Source organism: Lissotriton vulgaris, chromosome 3_1 (assembly GCF_964263255.1).
Source record: "Lissotriton vulgaris chromosome 3_1, aLisVul1.2, whole genome shotgun sequence".
Lineage (NCBI taxonomy): Eukaryota > Metazoa > Chordata > Amphibia > Caudata > Salamandridae > Lissotriton > Lissotriton vulgaris.
The window spans coordinates 75,703,425-75,727,144 of NC_141689.1; the positions used below are offsets into that span (position 1 = coordinate 75,703,425).

At 47.9% G+C, this 23,720-nt stretch overlaps 1 protein-coding gene and 1 long non-coding RNA gene across 3 annotated transcripts in view; one reads left to right on the forward strand and one right to left on the reverse strand.

Annotated features, from left to right (window-relative positions):
* Nucleotides 1-23,720, reverse strand: part of LOC147725989 (uncharacterized) — a 184,040-nt gene that overhangs the window by 156,475 nt on the left and 3,845 nt on the right. The window lies entirely within an intron of this gene.
* The window catches only part of CYP26B1 (cytochrome P450 family 26 subfamily B member 1), a 101,304-nt gene continuing 84,184 nt past the window's right edge, over nt 6,601-23,720 (forward strand). The window contains exons 1-2 of the mRNA XM_086960106.1: nt 6,601-7,159; nt 21,685-21,909. Coding sequence (XP_086816232.1) covers nt 6,956-7,159; nt 21,685-21,909 — 429 coding nt within the window. The 5' untranslated portion in view covers nt 6,601-6,955. The remainder of the gene's footprint in view (nt 7,160-21,684; nt 21,910-23,720) is intronic.

Genomic DNA, 23,720 nt, shown 5'->3' on the forward strand with positions numbered 1-23,720 from the left:
CAGGTCCCAGTGTTGCTATGGCTCCTTGAAAAAAGGAGGGCTAGTCATACCCGGCCCTAGATAGCCCCCACGCCATTCGGACCGTAAGTGATGTGCTAGTTGCATTCTTGGCTTCCTGCCCATCGGCTGGCGACTCGTAAGATGAGGAACAAGAAGCGCAAACCTCAGTGCTTAATTTGGCCTGGTGGATTCCGGTGCTCAGCATCGGCACTTATTTGTCAGCAGAGGCACTTATGACAGTCTGTCACATGGTGGTGTTGTCTGCTTAATTTAGGAATGAGCACAACAACCGCTGTTTATTAATTAAATAAACATTAATAATGGCTAATGCCTGTCACCCAAATCATTCTTATAGCTTGGGTGAATGAGGGCCTTGAGTAGCCTGAATTGTCGCACCTGTAAGAGTGCAATGGTTAGTAGTTGTGTTGGTACTGTCACTGGCAGGGCAATGATTGGTGCAAGTTGCAGTATCCTCCTGACGAAGGCCCTGGCACTTATATTTTTACAAATGACATACCTACCAACTTGAACACAAATCTCACCTGGGTGAGGAGGGAAAGGCCTTGGAGGGGGCGGATCCTCTTACTGATAAGTACCTAAGAGGCACCTTTGCCCCCACCTGCCCCTTGCTCCAAAAACATAAAAAGCTTGCTGAGGCTGGTGCTCATTCCCTGGGGTGTTTTCACACCGCGCAATGGAGGTTGGCAATTCAAAGCCTCGGAAAACAAGCTGGAAATCCACTATTTACAGTCGTTTTTGGCTCATTTTTCCTGCCACCCTGTGATACCGGCTCCTCACTAGGTGACTGTGTGATGGGGACGATGTTGCGTCACATGGCGGCGGGCTCCGCGCCGTCACGGGAAATAACAGGAGGAACAGCACCATAATCGAGTATCTGACAAGACAAACACCGTGGCTCTGAGGAAACCGGGGATGAACGCAGGTGCCAATTATCGGAATGCGCCCAGATCATGACTGAGGCGTGTCCTTCCTGCAGCCTCATGGGCTCTGTTGGCAGTAGTGACAGATGGAGGGGTTGGTGCCTCTATATCCAGTGCTTTAAATGGACCGGCGCTGTCCGGTACGGAGTAACGGCAATTTTTTTATTTTGAGAGGGAGAGTACCGGCACTTTTCAAGAGAGACGTTATTACTTTTACATGGCTTTGGACCACTAGCGAGCTTGCTCATTAAAGGTAAGACCTCATACATGTACTGAACTTGAATAAGCGTGACAGAATTCCTTGGTAGGTTTTCATTAAGAAAGAACTGTATCGCCTGAGACTCCAGGAGTTATGGGATGTTCCTGAACAAGGCTGCCAAAGGGTCTTTCGTAAAAAGACTGGTGGAAATACATAAGGAAAAAAGTTTATCTACTCAGGCATCTGCACCCAATAACGGCACCTTAACAGATCGATTTTTGGATTCCAAAAATTCTTATAATTTTGAAGGTTTTAGGGACATCATTTTCCCCATTTTAGCACGGAAACTGTTCATCCAATGGAGGTTAGGCACCCTGCCTATCAAAACTTTTACCTGTAAATGGACAAAGAGTGATGATAAAATCTGTCCGGGGTGCGCTGATCATGATGAGGAGGAAATTCATGTTCTGTTCTTCTGCCCAGCCTACAATAGACCTAGGAAATATTGGCTTGTGCCACTGTGCAGGAATTTGGGCATAAGGAGCCATTTGCATTCTTATAGAATACTGAAAACCAGTACTCTGCCTCACATAGTCTTTGCAGTTGCCAAATACATACTGGCCATGTGGCAGATAAGAAATATACTCTTAAAAGTCTGACCACTGATATGAACTGTAAAGTACTCCATCTCATGAACAGATTTCCAAGGAATTCAATTTTCATGTAATGTTTTTCTTACTAGGGAATGTTCTTTTTAAATGTCGAACGTTTTAAATGTTGAATGTTTTTATTGTATCTTTTATGGTCTTTGACCGAAATAAAGAATTTTTGGATTGGATTGGATTGGACTTGTACATGGAGGGTACCAGCATTTCTCAGAAACAAACAAGCACTTCTATTTTTCCATAGAGAACTTAAACGTATTACTTCATCGTTTTCGGAAAAACTATCGCTGGCGCCTTCTGTGCGCCCCAGTCTGCGCCCGGTGCGCAAACACCGGCGCAGCCGCTCCATCGCATCGCCGACCACCTCTTCATCTAGCCGATTCTTTCCTGAAAAGCAGCATGAATTCGGATTTGGCAAGTAAAGGGTGAAATACTGAAACAATGTGCGATAGTCGGGACAGGCCTCCCCATCATGTGTTGCGCTTTTCACACACTGTAACCATATCGTGATACTGCTGTGTCTTGGCGCCTCCAACCTGTTCTTCCAGACATGCCCGAAGCAGCCAAAAACTGCCCGCAGTTCGGGCAAGAAACTGTGTCCAGGTTTGAAAGGATCATGCATCGTTCACAGCTCTCGTGTATAGCGCCTCGAGGTACACACAGAAGCACAGCGTGCAGGCCCGCAGTTCTCACCGCCAAGTGTGGTACCACAAAGTGCAGCGCAATATTATAAAGAGCGTAGCTGCACTGCATCATAAGTGCCGCCATTTAGCACCGCTAACATCACCGACCCTAGACAAATGCCATCTTGCATAGTGCCCTGATGTACAGCAAGCAAAACGTGCATCGCGCGTCATGCTACTGAACGGTACACGTCACATCACCAAACACAAAGCGCAGCGCCACATGGCATAGCGTCTGTCCGTACCCAGCATAAAATGTGGCACAGCGGTGTTCAGCAGCTTAATGCGCACCAACACACGTTACAGCGCCACAGAGTGCAGCATAATCGTGTACAGCACCACTGTACACCAGTGCATGGTGACACACTACATCATCTTGGAACTGCACCTGCACGCTCTCCTCATGTGCAACACTACAACACAGCACATTCTGCAGAAGCACCGCACGCACGGTGTGCAGCGCCCTACAGCGGAGCAATCCCTTCCAAAAGAGAGACGCGTGTGGGGCCCCTCGGTGCACGCCCAACACTGCACAAGTGGGGCAGGAATACTGCGGCACTGCACTGCAGCGACGGCTGAAGAGCGCACGGCCACCGGGCCAGGCCTTCGGGCAGCGACCGTCGCCAGCGCTAGGTTAAAAACATGGCCCAAAAGGCAGGGTTTCTGCAATCTCCATGTAACTGGAATGAAAAAAAGTGAAGAGGAAAAAAAGAGCGATAGACGAGTTGATAGAGGAGGAAGGAAGACAGGCCAGAGTGAGCCCAGAGCGTCGCATCATGAACATATGCAGAACAGCAGAGTTCCAGTGAGCTGGGCAACTACATTACCTGTAACAGCGCCACGAAGTCTGTGGCCTACACAATAAAGCGCTAACGAGATGAATGGTATGGGATTGAGCGTTCACGGGTGGAGGCAGGTGAGGCTGGGAAGTGCGGCCCTGTCCTTGGACACCCACAAATCAAAACATGAGGCGCCCAAAAGCAACTCTTCCGTCCTAGAACTAGAAGAGCCACACAAATCAGAAGCAATGCCACTTAAATTCGGCATCGAATCAGCATAAAATGATTTTCAGCGACGCTTCGTCCGTCGCACCTAATATTTATCTACATAATGCCGGGTCGTCCGCCCCACACAGCCTTTTACTGTGTGACGCCTTGTATGAAACCCGCAATCTGGTGCAGCTCGCGGGGATTTCTTTTCACCAAGTTGCACACGCTCTTGTGAGCTGTTAGACAGCGGGACTGGGTCTGCTTGTTTATTGCGCAGTGTGGGTTCAAATCTCTCCCCTACTACGCTCCCTGTCCCTTACAAAACACATTTTATGCGACACTACTCTCGATGGTGAACCAGCAAATCAACAGCGCGCAGGGGGTCAGACTGTTGAATAAAACGGTGCAAGTGGTGTCTGTACCTCGTCCAAACCATGGGAGCATGTATGCGTTGAGTATAGTTCCTGTTTAAAAAAGTCATTTGTGACCACACGGATAGCTGTTTTGTGTCCATGCCAAAGTAGTGAAAGGGTGCTTTAAACTGAGTTATCGCGACAGCGTTTGGGGAAGTTGAATGGACGCCTTTCGTTACTGAACTGAAACATGTCGTGTAAGAACGCAGGCGAGGTTCGCCGCTCCGTGTGATCCTGCGCTTCCTTTCAGCACCCCATCGATGGGAAGTGGCCCGAGCACAGAGGGTTAACTGGCCACGCCTGACACCTGAATCCGCAATGTGCGCTGCGTTCAGATGGGGGTTTCTTTCAGTTTTTATATCCGGCGTGCCTGCGGCAGAACCACTGAGGCATGCAATAACAGTACCTAGGGAGTCGGACCACGGCGGGAATAATGACAGCTGCCACTAAGACTTTTGAGTTGCTTAATGTTTTAATTGTATTGGGATGCAACTCATGGGGCGTTGGTTCGGCCGCCGCGCTTTCCAAAACGCCCTGGCGCGCCTCGTTTCAAGGACCACAGAGTCAAGAAACAGGACACTTTAAATATACTTATGGAACAAACATCTGTGTAGAGCAGTGTACCAGAGATTGCGAGAATGCGTTGTCTATATATAAACCAGTGTTTCTTTAACGTAGCCGTCGTATTGATAGACAAAATACGGCTTCTGAAAGTCTAACATGATTTCGCTGCCAGAAAACCAGGGAACCTGCGAGTACCCTTGGCTAGCACCTGTGGCGTGGGCTTGCCACGCCCTGCACTCCCTGAGACCCAGACGGGGAGGTTCGCTGTGGGTACCAGAGATGACAGGAGGGCTGACACGGTGTCTCCTATACACTAAGAGAAAATGGTGGCGGTACCGGTGCGTAAAAACGCGCGGCTGTCCCAGGATCCACGGCATGCCAGATGCGTAAAGACGCGTTGTGCTGGTAGCACGCAAGTATCGGGTACCTCGCTCTCGATCTCACGGAACAGAGAGTAGCTGGCCAGGGCAAGTAGACTGCCTAATATGATGCAAGGGTGCGATCATGGCCGGTTCATTTCAATAAACTTGGACGAGTACTGACAGTGTCCCGTCCAGCCATAGTGTTTACAAACGCTGCGCGCGGAAGTGTCTCAAAGCGGCCATTCACGTACGTGTTTCAGTGCTTATTGTACGCCACTGGGAACAGACAGGTTACAAAATATGGTCGGGAGCTGGAATGTGACACCCCAAGTAAACATGTGCAATAGGTTATGTATTTACTTCCCCAAAAGTTACCTGTCCTGTGCCACTAAAACACGTGGCTACCAAGGTCACTTAGTTCAATTGTGCCAGGCAAACAAACATAACTGGTATTGTTCATATGATTCCTTGGGGTTATTCTCTAGTGGTCTACCAACAAAGTGCTCAAAGAACCATTGTAACGGCGTCTATGAGGCCGGGCACGTTAAGAGGTGCGTCCCTTCATGATTCAGGGTACTGAAACCTACAATGGGACAGAAGCGAGGGACGTCAGCTGCCTGTCCTGGAAGTCACTCGCTCCACCCCTGTGCTGCAGGACCTGCCTAATATCCGAAAACCTGACCTTCTGGCCCGGCTGGCTCCGGCGCACGCAGACACTGAACAAGAAATGCAGCCCATTTACCTGCGACGCGGTGCATTGCATCATCCCTGCGGCCCGCTAGGTGGCGATGCAGGGCAGGGAGTGAGACGAGCCCTCGCTGCTTCTTCCCAATGCACTTAAACTAGAAATGACCGCATGGAGGAGCGAGGTGGAGGAAGGTGAGGCTGGGTGGGGGAGGAGGGCGCATAAATCAAGGAGAACTATCACAAGCATCTTAACTCCGTCGACTCTAAACCTCTCAAGCCCCATCAAACTCCAAGCCTTACTGCTGGAGCGGGCTGGACGTGTGTTATTTCTATAATGTGTGTCGCGTGCAGTGTCACGCAGACAGTCCGACCCCCTGGGCTGGGGCTCAGAGTGGTCAGAAGTGTAGACTGACCCTAGCAGTGCAACCCACGGGGCTGGGGCTCAGAGTGGTCAGGTGTGTAGACAATGCCACTGACCCTCGCAGCAGGGGAGCGTGGAAACTTTCCATCCCGAACTGGAACGAACACACTTTCCAACAGAAGGCGCCTGTCTGTGTATTCATGCGTCCGGTGTTGACTCGTGGGTGTGCGCGCACACACACATGCGTGCCAACTCTCCCTAATTGGGAGAGACACTAGCCAAACGAGTGTACGAGAATGTGTGCTCCCTTTCCAAAACATTGCCCACTGTAAAGCAAGTCAGCAGTGAGTCCGATTGGCCACCTAAACGCTGCACCATCCATCGCCCACCTGGGTCTTTCCCGCTGTTGGCACGGAGGCGCACGTTTGTGCAGCCTCGGTGCTGGGCAGCAGTGCCCAGGTCTGCCCTGGCTGTCGGTGCATCATGTTTGTAGGTATGCATGCCAGCAGAGGAGGGGCGGGAGGCTGTGATCCCCACGCACTAGGCTCCTTGTGTGTGTGTGTCTCGAGTGGGACGGGGTCCAGGGCTCGCACGCTCCAGCGCCCGCCCTCCCAGCCCTGCTCGAGTGGGGGGAGCCCTGGGCAGCAGCACCTGGCCGCCTGCCCAGGGCCCAGCCTCGCTCCCTCCCCGCCTCTATATAAACACACACAGGGACTCTCTGAGCCCAGCCTCCCTCCTCACTGCAAAAAAAGAGCACGGCACTCAGACTGCTCCATTCACACCACCGACAGCACTTTCACCGCCTCTGCCCTCTCAATGATGCCGACTTGCCCCATCAGCCTCAGCCTTTGAGGGCTTCCACACTGGGACAGCTATTAAGTTATTCCCTTCCCAGCTCATTTTTGTCGGCTTGCTCATTTTGGGATTTTTATGTTCTGATTTTGTGTTTTAGGAGAAAGAAAAACGAAGTTTTAAAACTTTGAAATATCCCTTTTTCTTGCTTTCCTCTGGTGGTCTGGTGGAGGGCGGACAGAAGTCCCTGGTGCGCCCCCCGCGCGGCGCACTGCCTGCAGCCTCTGGTCGGCTCCATCATGCTGTTCGACAGCTTTGACCTGGTGTCCGCCTTGGCCACGCTGGCCGCCTGCCTGGTGTCGGTGCTGCTGCTGCTGGCGGTGTCCCAGCAGCTGTGGCAGCTCCGCTGGACGGCCACCCGGGACAAGAGCTGCAAGCTGCCCATCCCCAAGGGCTCCATGGGCTTCCCCATCATCGGAGAGACCTGCCACTGGATCCTGCAGGTAAGGCCGGGGGCTGGCGCAAGGCGGGGGCGAGGGGCGCACACCCAGCGGGCACAGGAGTCGGGCTGAGGCGAGTGCTGTGAGTGGAAGTGCAGAAGCGAAGGCACTCGCTGTCCAGACCACCTCCTTGCCGGTACTCTCCCATTACAAGTATTGGACATGGGTTGAGAAGTGCTGGTACTCTCCCATTACAAGTATTGGACATGGGTTGAGAAGTGCTGGTACTCTCCCATTACAAGTATTGCACATGTGCTGAGAAGTGCTGGTACTCTCCCATTACAAGTATTGCACGAGTCTTGAGAAGTGCGGGTACTCTCCCATTACAAGTACTGTACGAGTGCTGAGAAGTGCCGGCTCTCTCCCATTACAAGTATTGCACGAGTCTTGAGAAGTGCGGGTACTCTCCAATTACAAGTATTGCACGAGTGTTGAGAAGTACGGGTACTCTCCCATTACAAGTTTTGAAGAAGTTTTCAGAAGTGCTGGTACTCTTCCATTACAAGTATTGCAGGAGTTTTGAGAAGTGCGGGTACTCTCCCATTACAAGTTTTGAAAGAGTGTTGAGAAATGCTGCTACTCTTCCATTACAATTATTACACTAGTCTTGAGAAGTGCCGGTTCTCCCCCATTACAAGTATTGCACGAGTATTGAGAAGTGCGGGTACTCTCCCATTACAAGTATGGCACGAGTGTTGAGAAGTGCCTGTACTCTCCCATTACAAGTATTGCAGGAGTCTTGAGAAGTGTGGGTACTCTCCCACTACAAGTATTGCACGAGTTTTGAGAAGTGCGGGTACTCTACCATTACAAGTATTGGACATGTGTTGAGAAGTGCTGGTACTCTCCCATTACAAGTATTGCAGGAGTCTTGAGAAGTCCGGGTACTCTCCCATTACAAGTTTTGAAGGAGTCTTGAGAAGCGCGGGTACTCTCCCATTACAAGTATTGACCATGTGTTGAGAAGTGCTGGTACTCTCCCATTTCAAGTATTGCACGAGTCTTGAGAAGTGCCTGAACACTCCCATTACAAGTATTGACCATGTGTTGAGAAGTGCTGGTACTCTCCCATTTCAAGTATTGCACGAGTCTTGAGAAGTGCGGGTACTCTCCCATTACAAGTATTGGACATGGGTTGAGAAGTGCTGGTACTCTCCCATTTCAAGTATTGCACGAGTCTTGAGAAGTGCGGGTACTCTCCCATTACAAGTATTGACCATGTGTTGAGAAGTGCGGGTACTCTCCCATTTCAAGTATTGCACGAGTCTTGAGAAGTGCGGGTACTCTCCCATTACAAGTATTGACCATGTGTTGAGAAGTGCGGGTACTCTCCCATTTCAAGTATTGCACGAGTCTTGAGAAGTGCGGGTACTCTTCCATTTCAAGTATTGCACGAGTCTTGAGAAGTGCGGGTACTCTCCCATTTCAAGTATTGCACGAGTCTTGAGAAGTGCGGGTACTCTTCCATTTCAAGTATTGCACGAGTCTTGAGAAGTGCGGGTACTCTTCCATTTCAAGTATTGCACGAGTCTTGAGAAGTGCGGGTACTCTTCCATTTCAAGTATTGCACGAGTCTTGAGAAGTGCGGGTACTCTCCCATTTCAAGTATTGCACGAGTCTTGAGAAGTGCGGGTACTCTTCCATTTCAAGTATTGCACGAGTCTTGAGAAGTGCGGGTACTCTCCCATTACAAGTATTGACCATGTGTTGAGAAGTGCGGGTACTCTCCCATTTCAAGTATTGCACGAGTCTTGAGAAGTGCGGGTACTCTCCCATTTCAAGTATTGCACGAGTCTTGAGAAGTGCGGGTACAGAATACCGGACAGTACCTCCCCAGCTGTTATTTGATGGGACTTAGGAGAGCCTTAAAGAGCACAGCCCAGTCTAATGTCCTTTGAGTTTTAGTAGATTGCAGACGCTTTTAAAGTTGTTGAACCACACGGGGCTTGTGTAGTGCTGTGATGCAGAATACAGTGCCGTTTTAACTAGGCATGGATCAGGGTAAATCGTCGGAGCAAAGGGTCGTGGCCGTCGTTAACTGGTGCACGCACGGTTATAGAAGTACTGGGGGCACGTACTCTGTACCGTCTTACGGTCATGGCGCAGAAGGTAGTGAGGTACGCGCGCAAAGGGTTACCCGGGCGACGTCAGGTGTGGTGGCACCTGGAGGTGACCACACAAATGGCTGCTTGAGGGGCTGGGGTCGGGTTCCAGGAGGATGTAATTTTTGAATGGACGGCTTTGGACAGGGAGCAGGTTTGCGCTGCACGTGTGGGTGTGACTCTCAGGCCGCAGTGTTGCTGTATGGAATGTATAGGGCAGCTACGGGGTTCAAGGCCTTGCCTGAACTGTTTAGCGCCAGAGAAGCCTCGAGGCTGTAACTAACGAATTCCAGGAGCAGTATTCGTTTTGAGGGGCTTGCACTAATGTTGTGACTTTCAGAGCAGTGTTAGTTTTGAGGAGCTTACACTAATGTTGTGACTTTCAGAGCAGTGTTGGTTTTGAGGGGCTTGCACTAATGTTGTGACTTTCAGAGCAGTGTTAGTTTTGAGGGTCTTGCACTGATGCTGTACAGACATTCAGGAGCAGTATTAGTTTTGAGGAGCTTACACTAATGTTGTGACTTTCAGAGCAGTGTTGGTTTTGAAGGGCTTTCACCAATGTTGTGACTTTCAGAGCAGTGTTGGTTTTGAGGGGCTTGCACCAATGTTGTGACTTTCAGAGCAGTGTTGGTTTTGAGGGGCTTGCACCAATGTTGTGACTTTCAGAGCAGTATTAGTTTTGAGGGGCTTGCACTAATGTTGTGACTTTCAGAGCAGTGTTGGTTTTGAGGGGCTTGCACTGATGTTGTGACTTTCAGAGCAGTATTAGTTTTGAGGGGCTTGCACTAATGTTGTGACTTTCAGAGCAGTGTTGGTTTTGAGGGGCTTGCACTGATGTTGTGACTTTCAGAGCAGTATTAGTTTTGAGGGGCTTGCACTAATGTTGTGACTTTCAGAGCAGTGTTGGTTTTGAGGGGCTTGCACTAATGTTGTGACTTTCAGAGCAGTGTTGGTTTTGAGGGGCTTGCACTAATGTTGTGACTTTCAGGGCAGTATTAGTTTTGAGGGGCTTGCACTAATGTTGTGACTTTCAGAGCAGTGTTGGTTTTGAGGGGCTTGCACTAATGTTGTGACTTTCAGAGCAGTGTTAGTTTTTAGGGGCTTGCACTAATGTTGTGACTTTCAGAGCAGTATTAGTTTTGAGGGGCTTGCACTAATGTTGTGACTTTCAGAGCAGTATTAGTTTTGAGGGGCTTGCACTAATATGACTTTCAGGAGCAGTGTTAGTTTTGAGGGGCTTGCACTAATGTGACTTTCAGATTAGTATTAGTTTTGAGGGGCTTGCACTAATGTGACTTTCAGAGCAGTATTAGTTTTGAGGGGCTTGCACTAATGTAGTGACTTTCAGAGCAGTGTTAGTTTTGAGGGGCTTGCACTAATGTGACTTTCAGATCAGTATTAGTTTTGAGGGGCTTGCACTAATGTTGTGACTTTCAGAGCAGTGTTAGTTTTGAGGGGCTTGCACTAATAATGTGATTTTCAGAGCAGTGTTAGTTTTGAGGGGCTTGCACTAATGTTGTGACTTTCAGATCAGTATTAGTTTTGAGGGGCTTGCGCTAATGTTGTGACTTTCAGATCAGTATTAGTTTTGAGGGGCTTGCGCTAATGTTGTACAGACGTTAAGGAGCAGTATTCGTTTTGTGGGGCTTGCACTAATGTTGTACAGACGTTCAGGAGCAGTATTCGTTTTGTGGGGCTTGCACTAATGTTGTACAGACGTTCAGGAGCAGTGAAGTTGTCACACAAAGTGTTGTTTTGAGTTTGCGGGATAGCATTATTTATTAGCAGCGTGCAGTGTTGCCTGGCCAATTGGGAAGTCGGGCAGATTTGAAGTGCCTAATTAACGCGCTGTATGGCGTTTGCGGGGTGGAGTTCGCTGTGGGGGTGCATGCAGAGTGGGTTTGCTGTGGTACTTGGGTCTGTGGCACTGTCGACGCGTTGTGTGCACTGCTCGGGGCGCGGGGGGCGGGGGGTGGGGGGGCTGAGGGATGTTTTGAAACGCATGCGTACAGTTGTGTGTGTTTGATTTCCATGAAGCGGCGGCACTCGTGAGGTGCGTGCACCACATGTTAGTACTGGCACGTCAGGGAGAGGCGTCGTTGGTGGTAGATGGCCTTGGGGTGGTCGCCCGGAGCGGTCCTCGACTGCACTGACTTCGGAGAGGCTTGCAGGTGGACACACACGGCTGTCTGGACTCCGAGGGACCGGCAGGATGTACAAACGTGCGCTTCTGTTTCTTTGAACTCTACAGTCCTGCTGCGCGGCGAGGGTGAGCGCACGCGCGTTTTTGGACATTACAGGACTGGTGGGTGTTTACGGCTAACGCAGAACACTCAGTCTGGACTGCGCACACAATGAGGGGCCGGGTGAGGGCTGCATGGCATTATTGCCTGCGCCTGAAGTGCTGGGAGGGGCCCGCTCCGGTTCACTTAAAGCCTTGCCGGTTGATAACTAGAATTGTTTTTTATTAACGTGCACACAACTCGCTAGTTTTCCACCCAGCCCTCAACAAGTAATTGATCGCATCACTATTCTGTGCACCGATTCTAGAGTGCGCAGCACAAAATTGCACACCGATCGATTCTCCAGGAATAGCTCCCGCACCTCGTATCGACATGTTTGAGTCTGGCCCAAAGAAAGCGCTGCTGCTGGCTCGCTCGGGCCACTGATGCCAGGATCCCGGGGGCACTGCTTCACTATTTACGAAATATTCTTGATGGTACGTGCGGGACACGCGCGCACCTGCCAATGTCCTTCTGGAGCAGGCGGTGGCACACAGAACGGGTGCGGAAATCTGACGGTGGCACAGAGCTGGTGCGTCGATCTTACGGTGGCACACACCTTGAGCGGAGATCTGACGGTGGCATACAGCGGGTGCAGCGATCTGACGGTGGCACGCTGGGACTTGACAGTGGCACACACCTGGCGCGGAGATTGACGGTGGCACACAGAGGTGGTCCAGCGATCTTACGGTTGGCACACACCTGGTGCGGACATCTGACGGTGGCATACAGCGGGTGCAGCGATCTGACGGTGGCACACACCTGCTGCGGAGATTGACGGAGGCATTCAGCGGGTGCAGCAATCTGACGGCGGCACACCGAGATGCTGGAAAGGTCTGCCAGTGCACACCGGGGCACGCACGCATCTGTCAGTACGGGGCACACGACAGAGCCCTGTTAGTGAAGATGCGGCACGCACGCATCTGCCGGTGCCCTCCTAGTACAGACGGGGCAGCAGTCTGCTGCGGACCTGCTCCCCTGTGTACAAGTGATGGCGAGCTGAGTACGCCGGGATTAACCTGGGATTAACCTCTTAAGTGGCGAACATGGGCCTCTGCCACCAGATCTCACGGAGCAGGCGTGGGGCGACAACTGCACGTGTCCCGGAGTCCGTGCCCTATCCAGGGGCACAGTGCGTGCCACGCTCACTCACAGCTCACACCGGGCGTTGGGGCGACTCTGGGGATGCCCTACTGAGACAGCAGCCTCTCCATGGCACGTGTGCCCAGTCCGTGCCCTATCCAGGGGCACAGAGCGAGCTCCGAACTGGGGTGGGAGCAGCGCGGCGTGGTTAGTAGACAGACCCTCGGAGTCTCCCCTGTCCAGGAACAGCGTCCAGAGGGCTGCGCTCTAATACAGCCGAGAGGAGTTGTGGGGGAGGGTGGCCCGGGCAGTTTGTGTGCAGGGATATCAGGGTTTAAGGGCAGTAAAGCAGTACCCACTCCAGGGCATCCAGCAAAGGGGTTGGGGGAGGGGAGGGGGCAGCCGGTGTGTGGTCACTCTCAGGCAAGCAGTGACTCCGGGTGTCTCCCGAGTCCCGCGAACACAGCGCATAGAATCGGAATAGCGCCCAGTGCGGCGCTCACCGCAGCAGAGAGCAGGCGATGTGAGAGGGCGAGTCAGGGTAGGATGGGTGAGTCCTCCCCAGAAGAGCAAGGGGGCAGGCATGCAACCCTGGCATCGAGGATGCAGCACCCGATACGAATATAGCGCCCAGAGTCGTGGATGGGCAGAGTAGGCACAACGAACTATCTACACCCCCCCACCCCCCCTGAGATATCGAGGAAGGCAGTGGATGTTCACCACAAGCATACCTAACCCACCCATAGCGCTGCGTGTCCACGCCGGCGGGGGCCTCGCAGGCAGCACGCCCCCTATAGGAGAAGTCGGTAAATCCAGGGAATGTTAAGAGAGCGCTCCTCCATCGAGCCAACTGGCTCAATAACGCTGAGACAGCAGGACCAACCAAAGTCAGCACGGGGGGCTGGGACGTGGAAGTGAAACATGCAGGTATATTGCTAGACTCGACAGGTATCCTACCTGAAGTCTATTCGTTTTAAGATGTTTATTTCCTCACATCTGGAAAATGAAGCTTTAGCAGTCGAACTGTTTTGCCAAGGATCACACAATGTGGTGAAGCACAAATGTTAACCTTGTAACTCGGGTCTCTCGCAATGTCAGTAAATCAGTCATTAATGCCCTCCTATTTAGAGCATGCTTTCATTCTGTAAAATAATCTGCACACAGCAGACTCTCGCCAGTAATTTACACAGTAATTTGGAGAAAAAAACATCACCCCCGCCCCCGAGGACCATCCCCCAAAACGGCTTTACTGACCAAGACGCCACCCAACAACTACTGCGAGGGATAGTATTGCTATGTTCACAAAAAGAAATACAGCTTAATCCATCTGATTTAGGTGTACACACTGTAGACTGCTTGATACCCACGAACAACTCTTTTAAAACTTGTTCACGCTGAAACTAGACGTTCCCCTGCTTATGCGTTCCTGACTGAATTGGAACTGAACGGGTTAACCGCACGCACAGAGGACTCAATAGTTCTTTAGTTTGAAAAGAAATGTATCAGATTTTTTTTTTTACAGGGGGGCTCAAAGGGTACTCCTTTTTCCAGAGACTCCATCCATCCACACGCAGGCCAGAGCTAAAAATACAAAAAATGTGTATAAATTGGACTCCATTTCGAAAAAAAAACCTCACACCGCATAAAGGTGGCCTTTGTGCAGCGCAGTGGAAATGTTATACAAATAAGTCTTTATTAATGCCACAAAAAGTACTTTAATTATATTTACGCAGATCAGAAAACGGGGTCACCTGAACTTTTCTTGAGATTCACAGCCGTGGGTCTGTTTCCATAAGCTGGGCTCTTTAGTCTGAATTTCCAGCCCTGGCCTTGTTCATATTACAGCCACTTCTTTCGGCAATTGTAGACTTTTTTTAAAGTGGCCGACAAGAGACCCAGCGATTGCATCAGGCCCCTCGTCTCCTGTATATTTTGGTTTGCCTGCTTTTCTCTGCACTCTCTCCGTTGCCTCCATTATCTGCACAGTGTTGTGAGCGTTTCAAAGGCCCCTTTTAAGCATGTGGAAAAGTTATTAGGCCAGGAATCCACAGTTATGGCCAAAGATAATTACAGCCCTTAGAAGTAATTCATGTGCTGTATGAAGGCATGTCAATGGGGCTCAGTGCTGCTGCAGGCCAGACAGAGCACATGTCAAATCATTTAAAAAAAACAACAATGCTGGAGGGGCTTGGGATTTGCTTTTTTAGGGAAAGAAATGTACTCTGGGACAATCAAATGGGTTTTACAACACCTTTTCAATCCAACGACTCTTTGAGGTCCTATCACGTACTCAGAATATAGTAAAAACCCAGGAGGTACACTGGACAACCATCAAATCTACGCATGGTACGTTTTGTTAAAAGGTCTTTTATAGCACTCAGGCACTTCTTGGTATTGGCTTAACAGAATAAAACCATAAAGATACCATCTATCAGCACACCCATGCTGCTACAATATTCATGAGGCACCTTCCAGCTACACTGAGTAGGCAGGTGCTGAAGCTGGCACACAGTCTACTTTTTCTGTGGTCCCATGAGGTCTGTAAATCGACTCCTTTGGAGATTGGTAACAAGAGTACCAAAAACCAATATAAGGAGTATTACCCCGCACTTGCTCACCACTTCCCAGGACTCCACAACGCGTCTGCTCTCAAGAGTTTACTCCACGCCCCCTGAAGGTCATTCATTGTCAGCCTATCACCTACCACCTGTACCTTGGAAGGGAGGAAACAACAGGGTATTTGAGACTGCAATCATCTTGTTTTCATAGTACAGCATTAATACCGCACTTCCTCCATTCCACAGTAGGGTTAGATTTTCTGTAGACACTGTCTCCACAGAGTGTGGATCGTCACTGGGCACCGAGTCAGGAAGTTGTGGTGAAGCCAAAGGACCAATCGAAGCAGCTATCATTTCAGGCATTTGCTGTCTCTCGGAACACGGCGACCGGGAAACACAAGAGGAGGGATACCATTTCTTCGCAGAAATCCATTGAATGATTAACGTAACTGCTATGCTGTATCAAGTTTTGGATCCCCTCCCGGTACCGTTTAATGCACACACGTATTAAGTACTTATCTTGTGAACGTCCGCTATACCTGGCGGTTGGACAATACACAGAGGAACTTCTCCTTTGCTCTAGAATAAGAACCAAGGGGTAATACTTTGACTAGATGTCGACTACTTTTGAATGCTGAATTTCCACCCGAAAAACAACCCCTTTTTCAATTTCGACCACCAACACGTGGGTCGTACCACAAGCCCTGAAGAGTCGTGTTGACTCAACGTAACACGACGAAACACGTGTCGGCTGATTGTGCACCGTTGCTACGGTTGTGGACTCATTAAACAACCTACCTACAAGGAAAACACACAAGGATCTGCATCTGTTTATTTTGTTACAATAGCATTTATCTTGTTATACATGAACATTTGGAGTTACACTTTAATTTGTGTGTGCGAGAGCATTGCTGTTCTATATGTCGTGAAAGTCCTCTGATTTTCTGTATGAACGGTTAAGGGCTTCTCCGTTCGCTCTTTACGCACCACTCACCTACCCATTTTCCAGTGACTCTTTAACGTTGAACTTTAAGCAGAGCGCCCTCACTATCTGAAATCTCTAAAAAACCCTATACAGCTTTATTTCACAGCAAGATTACCTGTGAGGAGGCTTCCTAAGACAGAGGCCAATCCTGCGGTCGGTAGAAATAGCACTAGATAACAACAGAGATGATTGCACCATGTCCCTGCTTGAAGGTGAGCATGCCTGGGTGCTGCTCGCTGACTTCACTGCAATTTCCAACACTTTAATTCATTCGGTGCACATCAAACGTGCGACTAAAAATATGGAAATCAATCCAGTGTCCCTGAAGGTATCAAATCATTCCTCAAAGACCAAAGGCAACAAATCATAACGTTGTATGCTGAATTATTCAACATTAGAGGGGAATGCATCTTCTGTAAGTAAATCGGTCACCAAGAAGAGCTAACCAAATGGTTAAAGCGACTTAAAAGGTTTCAACAAGTCCACACCAGAAGGCCAGGCAGGCTCTGAAGACGAAAAAAAAGGCCAAGCGCTCGGCACTGAAGGCACTCCACTGTGCGTAACAGGATTAATTTAAAAAATGTTCATGCAATTCAGAAAACCTATTGGAAAAAAGACCATAGCAGCTGCAGGTGCTGACTCCCCTGCTTAGCAACGAGCAACTTCAGATCTATCAATATTCAGGTCCCCACAGAGCTTATGTTTAAGGGGCAAAAACCTGGCAAATATGACAGACCTTTGGACTTCAGGGCGAAGGCACTGGAACTGTCTCAAACTACTTTTAGGAGCCCGGGCAAACTAACTACTCTTTAGAAAATGTACCCTTTTATTCTACCATCTGCCACACCTCTCAGGATACACACTTGGACCCACACCCTCAACAAAGCGATTTTTGTTCATTCTGAAGCGACTTTCTGATGGAGAGCCCAAACTAAGGGGCTGATTACGATGGGTGTTGGACTTGCATACACCCGCCATCGTATCTGCAACAGGGCGGTCCCGACATAGGCATTTCAATGTGACAGCCACTTCGGCGGTCGCGATGCCTATATTTTGTGTTGCGGCATGTGCTGCTAGCTGCAGCACAGGCCACAAGGCAAAATGGGGACACTGCACATATCCCTGCATTATGTGGCAGGCACCATGCGGTGCCAGCCACATGGCGCAGGAATATGTAGGGGGGCATCCTTGGTCACCCCGGTGCCCATATCTAGTGTGCAGGGTAGAAGGGGGGCCCGTAGCCATCTTCCACCTGCTCTTTCATGAAAAGGCAGGTGGAAAGGGTCATCGTAATCCCTACAGCGGTGCCTGGTAGGCAGTGCCACCCTTGCAAGGATTATTCCCCTCCAACGGTCCGGTCGGTCTTTCCGACCTTAAAATACACACAGCTATTGTAATGTGGCGGGCATAAAACCTGCTTACGATGGTGGTGAAACCGCCACCGAGAGGCTGTAATCAGCCCCTAAATTCGACCGAGATATGGTCTGCCCTACACACGTTTACTTATTAATCAGATAACTTTCAACTTGAGAGTAACACATGGTAGGAGAGGTTGCGTCAGAGGTCAGGGGGTATGAAAGTGGGTGCTTTTCAGAAGAATATTTCTTGGATATTCTGTTAGGCTGGCACAGGAGCGCTGACCGGGCAACCATCTACTGATCTCAACGACACAGGGGCAGCACATGCTTACAGGAAGCAACTCAATCACGGTATCTATTAGAGGAGACTGTAAGGCAACACTGTACCATGTGAAATAGTTTTATGCATCTTTGTTGATATTTGAGTTTTGTGGCCAGATAAAGTCCAACGCTTTACCACAAACTTCGTTAAAAAAACCTTGTCCATATTAAACGTCCCTTCAAGAATGTATTTCAACACCGTTGGGTTCCGTTCCTATTCTGCCATACATTGCCCTTTTTTTCAGCGTCCTATTCTTGGTAGGTATGGTAGCGTGCTGTCCGATACTTCACCCTGTGATCTAATCCCCACTATAAGCTTGCACATTTAAACGTTAACCACAAGGAATATGATGCGAGGTAATTCTGATACAAGCAACCCTTTCTTTCACAATATTTCCAAAGAAAATAGAGTTTGGTATGTGGCGTCTGGTTAGTTCTGACTTGGGTCCACAGAGAATGTGTTCAAAGGGCCAATCGGGGAATGATGTCACAACAGGTCTCAAAACCCAAACTGACATTTATTTTGGGTTTGGGGTGGATTTTTTTCTATAACATGGACTTAACTCAATGTTGAATGTTTGAGTCCTTTAAAAACTAACGAAGAAGCATGACAACCTAATACACAATACGCCATGGTAAAAAAAGAATCTAAAAAAATATATGGCGCATCATATAATAGTCTGGGTGCAATGAATATAATGTTCATAATGACAGTAAGAGGAAAAGTTGGTTAAATACAGTATATTGGCAAGGCAGAGGTTTCATGCACGGTACAGTTAGTATCTAGTTCAAGTTAAGTAAAAGTTACATGTACAAGATATTTTGAAGTGGCCAAGTTTATACAGATATAGGAACAAGAATGTCGGATAGAGGCTGCTTTTGATCAGGGGACAAGAGTGGGCGTTATAGGGTTTGGTAGTCAAAGGTGGCAGGTTTAGTCAAGGTTATCATAGTGTTCAGTCATAGAAGGAAATGCTGCACCATAATGGCAATGGGGAGAGAGAGGAGTCCAGAGGGGGTGTCTAGATATGAAACAGAGCAAGATTCTGCAATTCTTACTGTTGGCTATTGGTAGTGAGACAGGACTAAGTAAAGTGAACTATTCTTTTCTCTTAACTGGCTCGCTCTCTCAGCCTTCGCATTTTTTATTGCTGGTTCCTCACAACGTATCTGAATAATGTGTTACATATGCATGAAGGCTGTTTCAAGGAAGTAAATGTACATTTATGTATGCACAAATACTTTGATTTGTTTACAATAATGTCTTCCTACAGTCTGGAGAGAACAAATAAACAAGCCTTTTGCTGTTTCTTGAAATGACAAAAGACATACCTGCCTATTCAGAATGAGGTGCCACACTACCTGCAAGTGGTAGTTTCTCAGTTGCACTGACTGCTCCCCTCCCTTTGGTCGTCCTGACCCTCCACTGAGAACATAAAATGCACATGTTGATGCTACAAAGCATTAGCCCAGCTCTTAGTGGCCTGTGACAGCTGGTACCATATAAAACCACTTCTCACATGGAGATGTGCCAAGCTTGCTCGATATTTGTCGATGGAAGTTCGGCATTGAAGTGTTAATGGTCGCTGAGAGGAATTTGCAAGAGGAATTGTTTCTGGTAGCCTTTCAGATCCAATTGAAAGCAAGAGTGGGGCTAACCAGTGTGTGGTTGAAGAAAGGGCACCGGAGAAGATCACGCAGGGAAAAGGGGCTTGGACATTACGTATTTAGTGAGCTTAAACATTAAGACAGCAGACCTGAAAGATCCACAATTGGCAAAGAAGACCTGTCTGTTTAGGAGTCTACCCGTGGACAAGAGTGTTGGAGGAGTGGTTTAGTAAGAGGTTTGGTTGCAATATAGCTAGGCGGGATGGTGCACCCTGTTTATTGTAGCTATGGTGGAAAGATCTCCTGCCCACCAGCACCTCATTAAATCAATGTGGTCCTCCGTAGCTGGACCCCTCCTTTCGCGAGTGCCATGACTGTGATTAGATTGTCTTGTGACCTATATTGGAGGGGTGGCTAAAGGAGATGCTGCGTTTCACCAACTGGAGGAACAGCCTGCACAGCTAGTCCCTTAGCAAGAGCAGGAAACTCCCACAAAGTAGTCTACCAATGCATGCCGAGGAGGGGAAATCCGTATACTGTTCCACCCCAAACCAGTTTCTTTAGCTGTGCCTGGTAGAAGGTGACCAAACCAACCATCCGCTTCGGGTTGGTCTTAGCATGTTTTTCTGCAGATTGCTGCACTGCCAGTAGCAAAAACAAACACCAAACGATCTGCAGAGATCTGCTCTCTGAGCCAACATTAACAAACCCAACAGCAAAGAAGTGACGTGCTTCACTTATAAGGGATTTCTTGATCTTGGTGGTCCAATCCAAAGTGCTGGACTGGAAAAATGCTCACCGTAAGTGGAAAAGACCTAAATTTAATAGCTGATCAGTTGTTTAACATGAGATCTGGAAAAACTCAGGAGAATTATGGTGTAAGAAGTTCACACATGAATCAGGTCTGTATATTTGGCAATTGTGCTTTAGGAATGACTCAGTTGCTTCCCATGCCTTACAAATAGCATACAGCCAAAGCAGTAGGCAGTGCACTGTACGGGGCAGAGCTCTGGGGTTTTAATAACGTCGACTCCCTCGTAATGGCCGAAAACAAATTCTACAAGGAGCTTTTGTCTATCCTCAGGAGTACCCCTAGCAAGCCCATTCAATACGATCTTGGACGCAGATCTATCAAAGATCTTATAATCCTGCGTCCGCTTCTCTATTGGGCTCGCCTGTGGCGCACACCAGAGCTAGAGAGCTACGCAGACTGCCTTAAAGAAGTCATGAACTTGCAGGGGTCTCACAAAATTGTCTGGCTCACTAAAATGAAGGAACTTCTCACGGCCATTGGCCTATGGGTCGCGTGGGAGTCCGGTGCTTCACTATCCAAACTGGAAGTCAAGCGTGCTTACTGGCTGTGGGTCGACGCCCAAGAATCTAGAGCGGATAACTTGGGTAGACTCACTGACGAGTTTCGACTGCATAAGACCGTACCCTTGCTTGAACCATACATGGACTTCATTAGAAAACCCAAAGATAGGGCCCTATATGTTCAGTTTAGAATGGGAACCCTACCAGTCCGTGAACGCACCTCTAAATGGAAACCCCCCTACCAGACACTTGCCACCTGCCCGCACTGCAGCACTGAACTGGAAACCATCCCACATGTCTTTTTCGTTTGCAGTGCCTACAATAAGACCAGATCCAAATGGCTAAAACCTGTCTGTCGCCTACTTGAGACCAGAGGCTATGTCCCAGCGTTAAGAATCTTACAATCTAACCCTAATACAGTACTGGCGTGTGGGGTAGCTAAATTTCTTAGTTGGGCATGGGTGATCAGATTTAAAGCTATGTGATGAATTCTTCCTTAGGCAATACCTCGTTTTTATTTTCTCAATTAATTCAAAGCTGTAAATGGTTTAATACTGTTTTATCTTGTCTTTTTAATTATTTATTAAGTGTTTTTATTAATAACATGAATTGTATTTTTTTGTTATGTGCTTTTAAGATATCTCTATATCAAAATAAAGCTTTGTACTACTACAACCATACAGACAATCGGTCTCCAGAAGCAGAGAATAAGGGAACAACATTTCATCACAGTACCTTATTGTATATAAAGCATCTTCCAAGTATCCTACCTTTAAAAAAAGACAAATAAATATGATTCAGAAATTCGTTCAACGTTTGCTCCTAGTAATTCAAAGGGCAAAGAAATGAAAAAACACAACAAAAACTCTATCACATAAATGTTAAAAATCATTCACAGGTTCTTTTTTTGTCTCCAGGGATCGGGCTTCCAATCATCCAGAAGGGAAAAGTATGGTAATGTGTTTAAGACTCATTTGCTGGGGCGGCCCCTAATCCGAGTGACAGGAGCAGAAAACGTCCGCAAGATTCTGATGGGTGAGCACAGCTTGGTGAGCACTGAATGGCCTCGCAGCACAAGGACGTTACTTGGGCCTAACAGCTTGGCCAATTCCATCGGAGACATACACCGCAACAAGAGGAAGGTAAGACCTAGATTCTGCTTTTTCATCGCTAGCTTCCTTGTGCTTGGCACTCCAAATCAACATTGTACAGTCAGTCCTAGCCGGTAACCTATAGTTTGAGATAAAGTCTAAGACACTGGCCTATAACTTCAGGAACTGTGCTTTTCAATGCCAATTACTTTGATCTTAGAACTATTACAACTAAACCTGTAACACGTTGACAATTGTGAAATGTGAAAATTAGTTCCCTCACGTTTCAGATCCTCCTCAACATACATTCTAGACATCTAATTGATAGATGGAGTTTGTAAAGCGAAACATCTATCTATAACTTGGTAATATACACCTCAGTGGAGACCTGGCAAATCTGACAGGAAAGCTTAGTTTAGAGATATCCAGAAAACACATGCTCCATCCACTACATACTGTGCAACAAGTCCCGGGCCTTACCTCCCTCTTGGGAGGTTTCTGTTTCCCGGCCCACATTAGGATTGCGGTGTCTCTGCGGCCGGCTTATCATGGTATCTCTAACTTGCAGGCCGCTACGAACATTGGTAAGTGGTATTATGAGAGATCATACGGCTATCCATCAGGCAAGAGGAGTGGGGAAATGCCTTACAATACTAGCACCCTCCGATTTGCCTGTTAGCTATCCAGGAGAGTGTGTGTGCTATTGCAAATTGCAAAGGGGCATGGCAGGCTCGGGAAAAGTCATATTATAAAGAAATGACAGCATTCATGCCATGCAGTAATAGTGAATTTGAAATGATAAGAATTGCTTACATTCATGATGGAAAAAACATGAGAATTCATAGTGTGAAGAAATGTGATAATTTATTAACAGGGAAAACTCGTAACTTGCAGAATATGGAAAATTATTATGGCTAGAAATTGGATAAATTATGATGAACGGAGCTATGAGATTTCTATTAGGTAAAACAGTTAAATTCGTGATGCTCAGAAAAATTATGCTTTTAAAAGCAATTTAGAGGAATCTGTGATCGGAAGGAGGGCTCAAGATATGCATGAACATTGTAATTTTTTTCTGAGCTTTATGACAGCATGAAGATGGGGAAACTTTAGAGTACAGAATGGAGGGCAACTTAAACACAATGGAGCAAAATGCATGTAACATTATAGTGAAAATTCAGAAACACAAGCTGCTATTTAAGTGTTTGGATCCTAGCAGTAAAACATTAACTCTATCTCCAAGATTCATCTTATTTTCACATATCAGTACCTTAGCGTCAGCTGACTAAATTCCTATCTGTTTTTGCAATATAGTCCTCACTAACCTCCTAATCTCAGTGAGCTATAAAAATGCATGTTTTGGATTAGATTCTAGTTGAGAAACAACAATTATTTTATGTTTCAAAAGAAGATTTACATAGTGACAAAGATTTCAATCCTTGCAAATGCTTTCTTTCATGGAGGCCAGTCAACTAAATGTCATCTACTGGCGTCTACAAGTAAAAATATTTCAAAATCCTGCGTTTTTTAAACATGGCCTATTTGATCTTTTCTTCCAAAACCCACAATAGAAATTGAAATCTGAATACCAGTTCGGGCACAATGTATTTTTTTGTCCCACAGCACATCTTTAACTGGGTTCATGGCGCAGTACAGGCCACGTATCAAATTACAAAAAGATGTCCTGTTCACTGTGATCGTGTGCCCTTGTGAAATGAATGACTGCACCTGCCTGCAAGTGGACACCCATGAATTCTTCCTGAGAGGCCACCTCTTGGTTCCAGGGGCTTTGCCATCATACATGGTGCTCATTTAGTGTGTCTTCTGAAGACTTCTTTACCACTGTCCACCCAATATGGCAT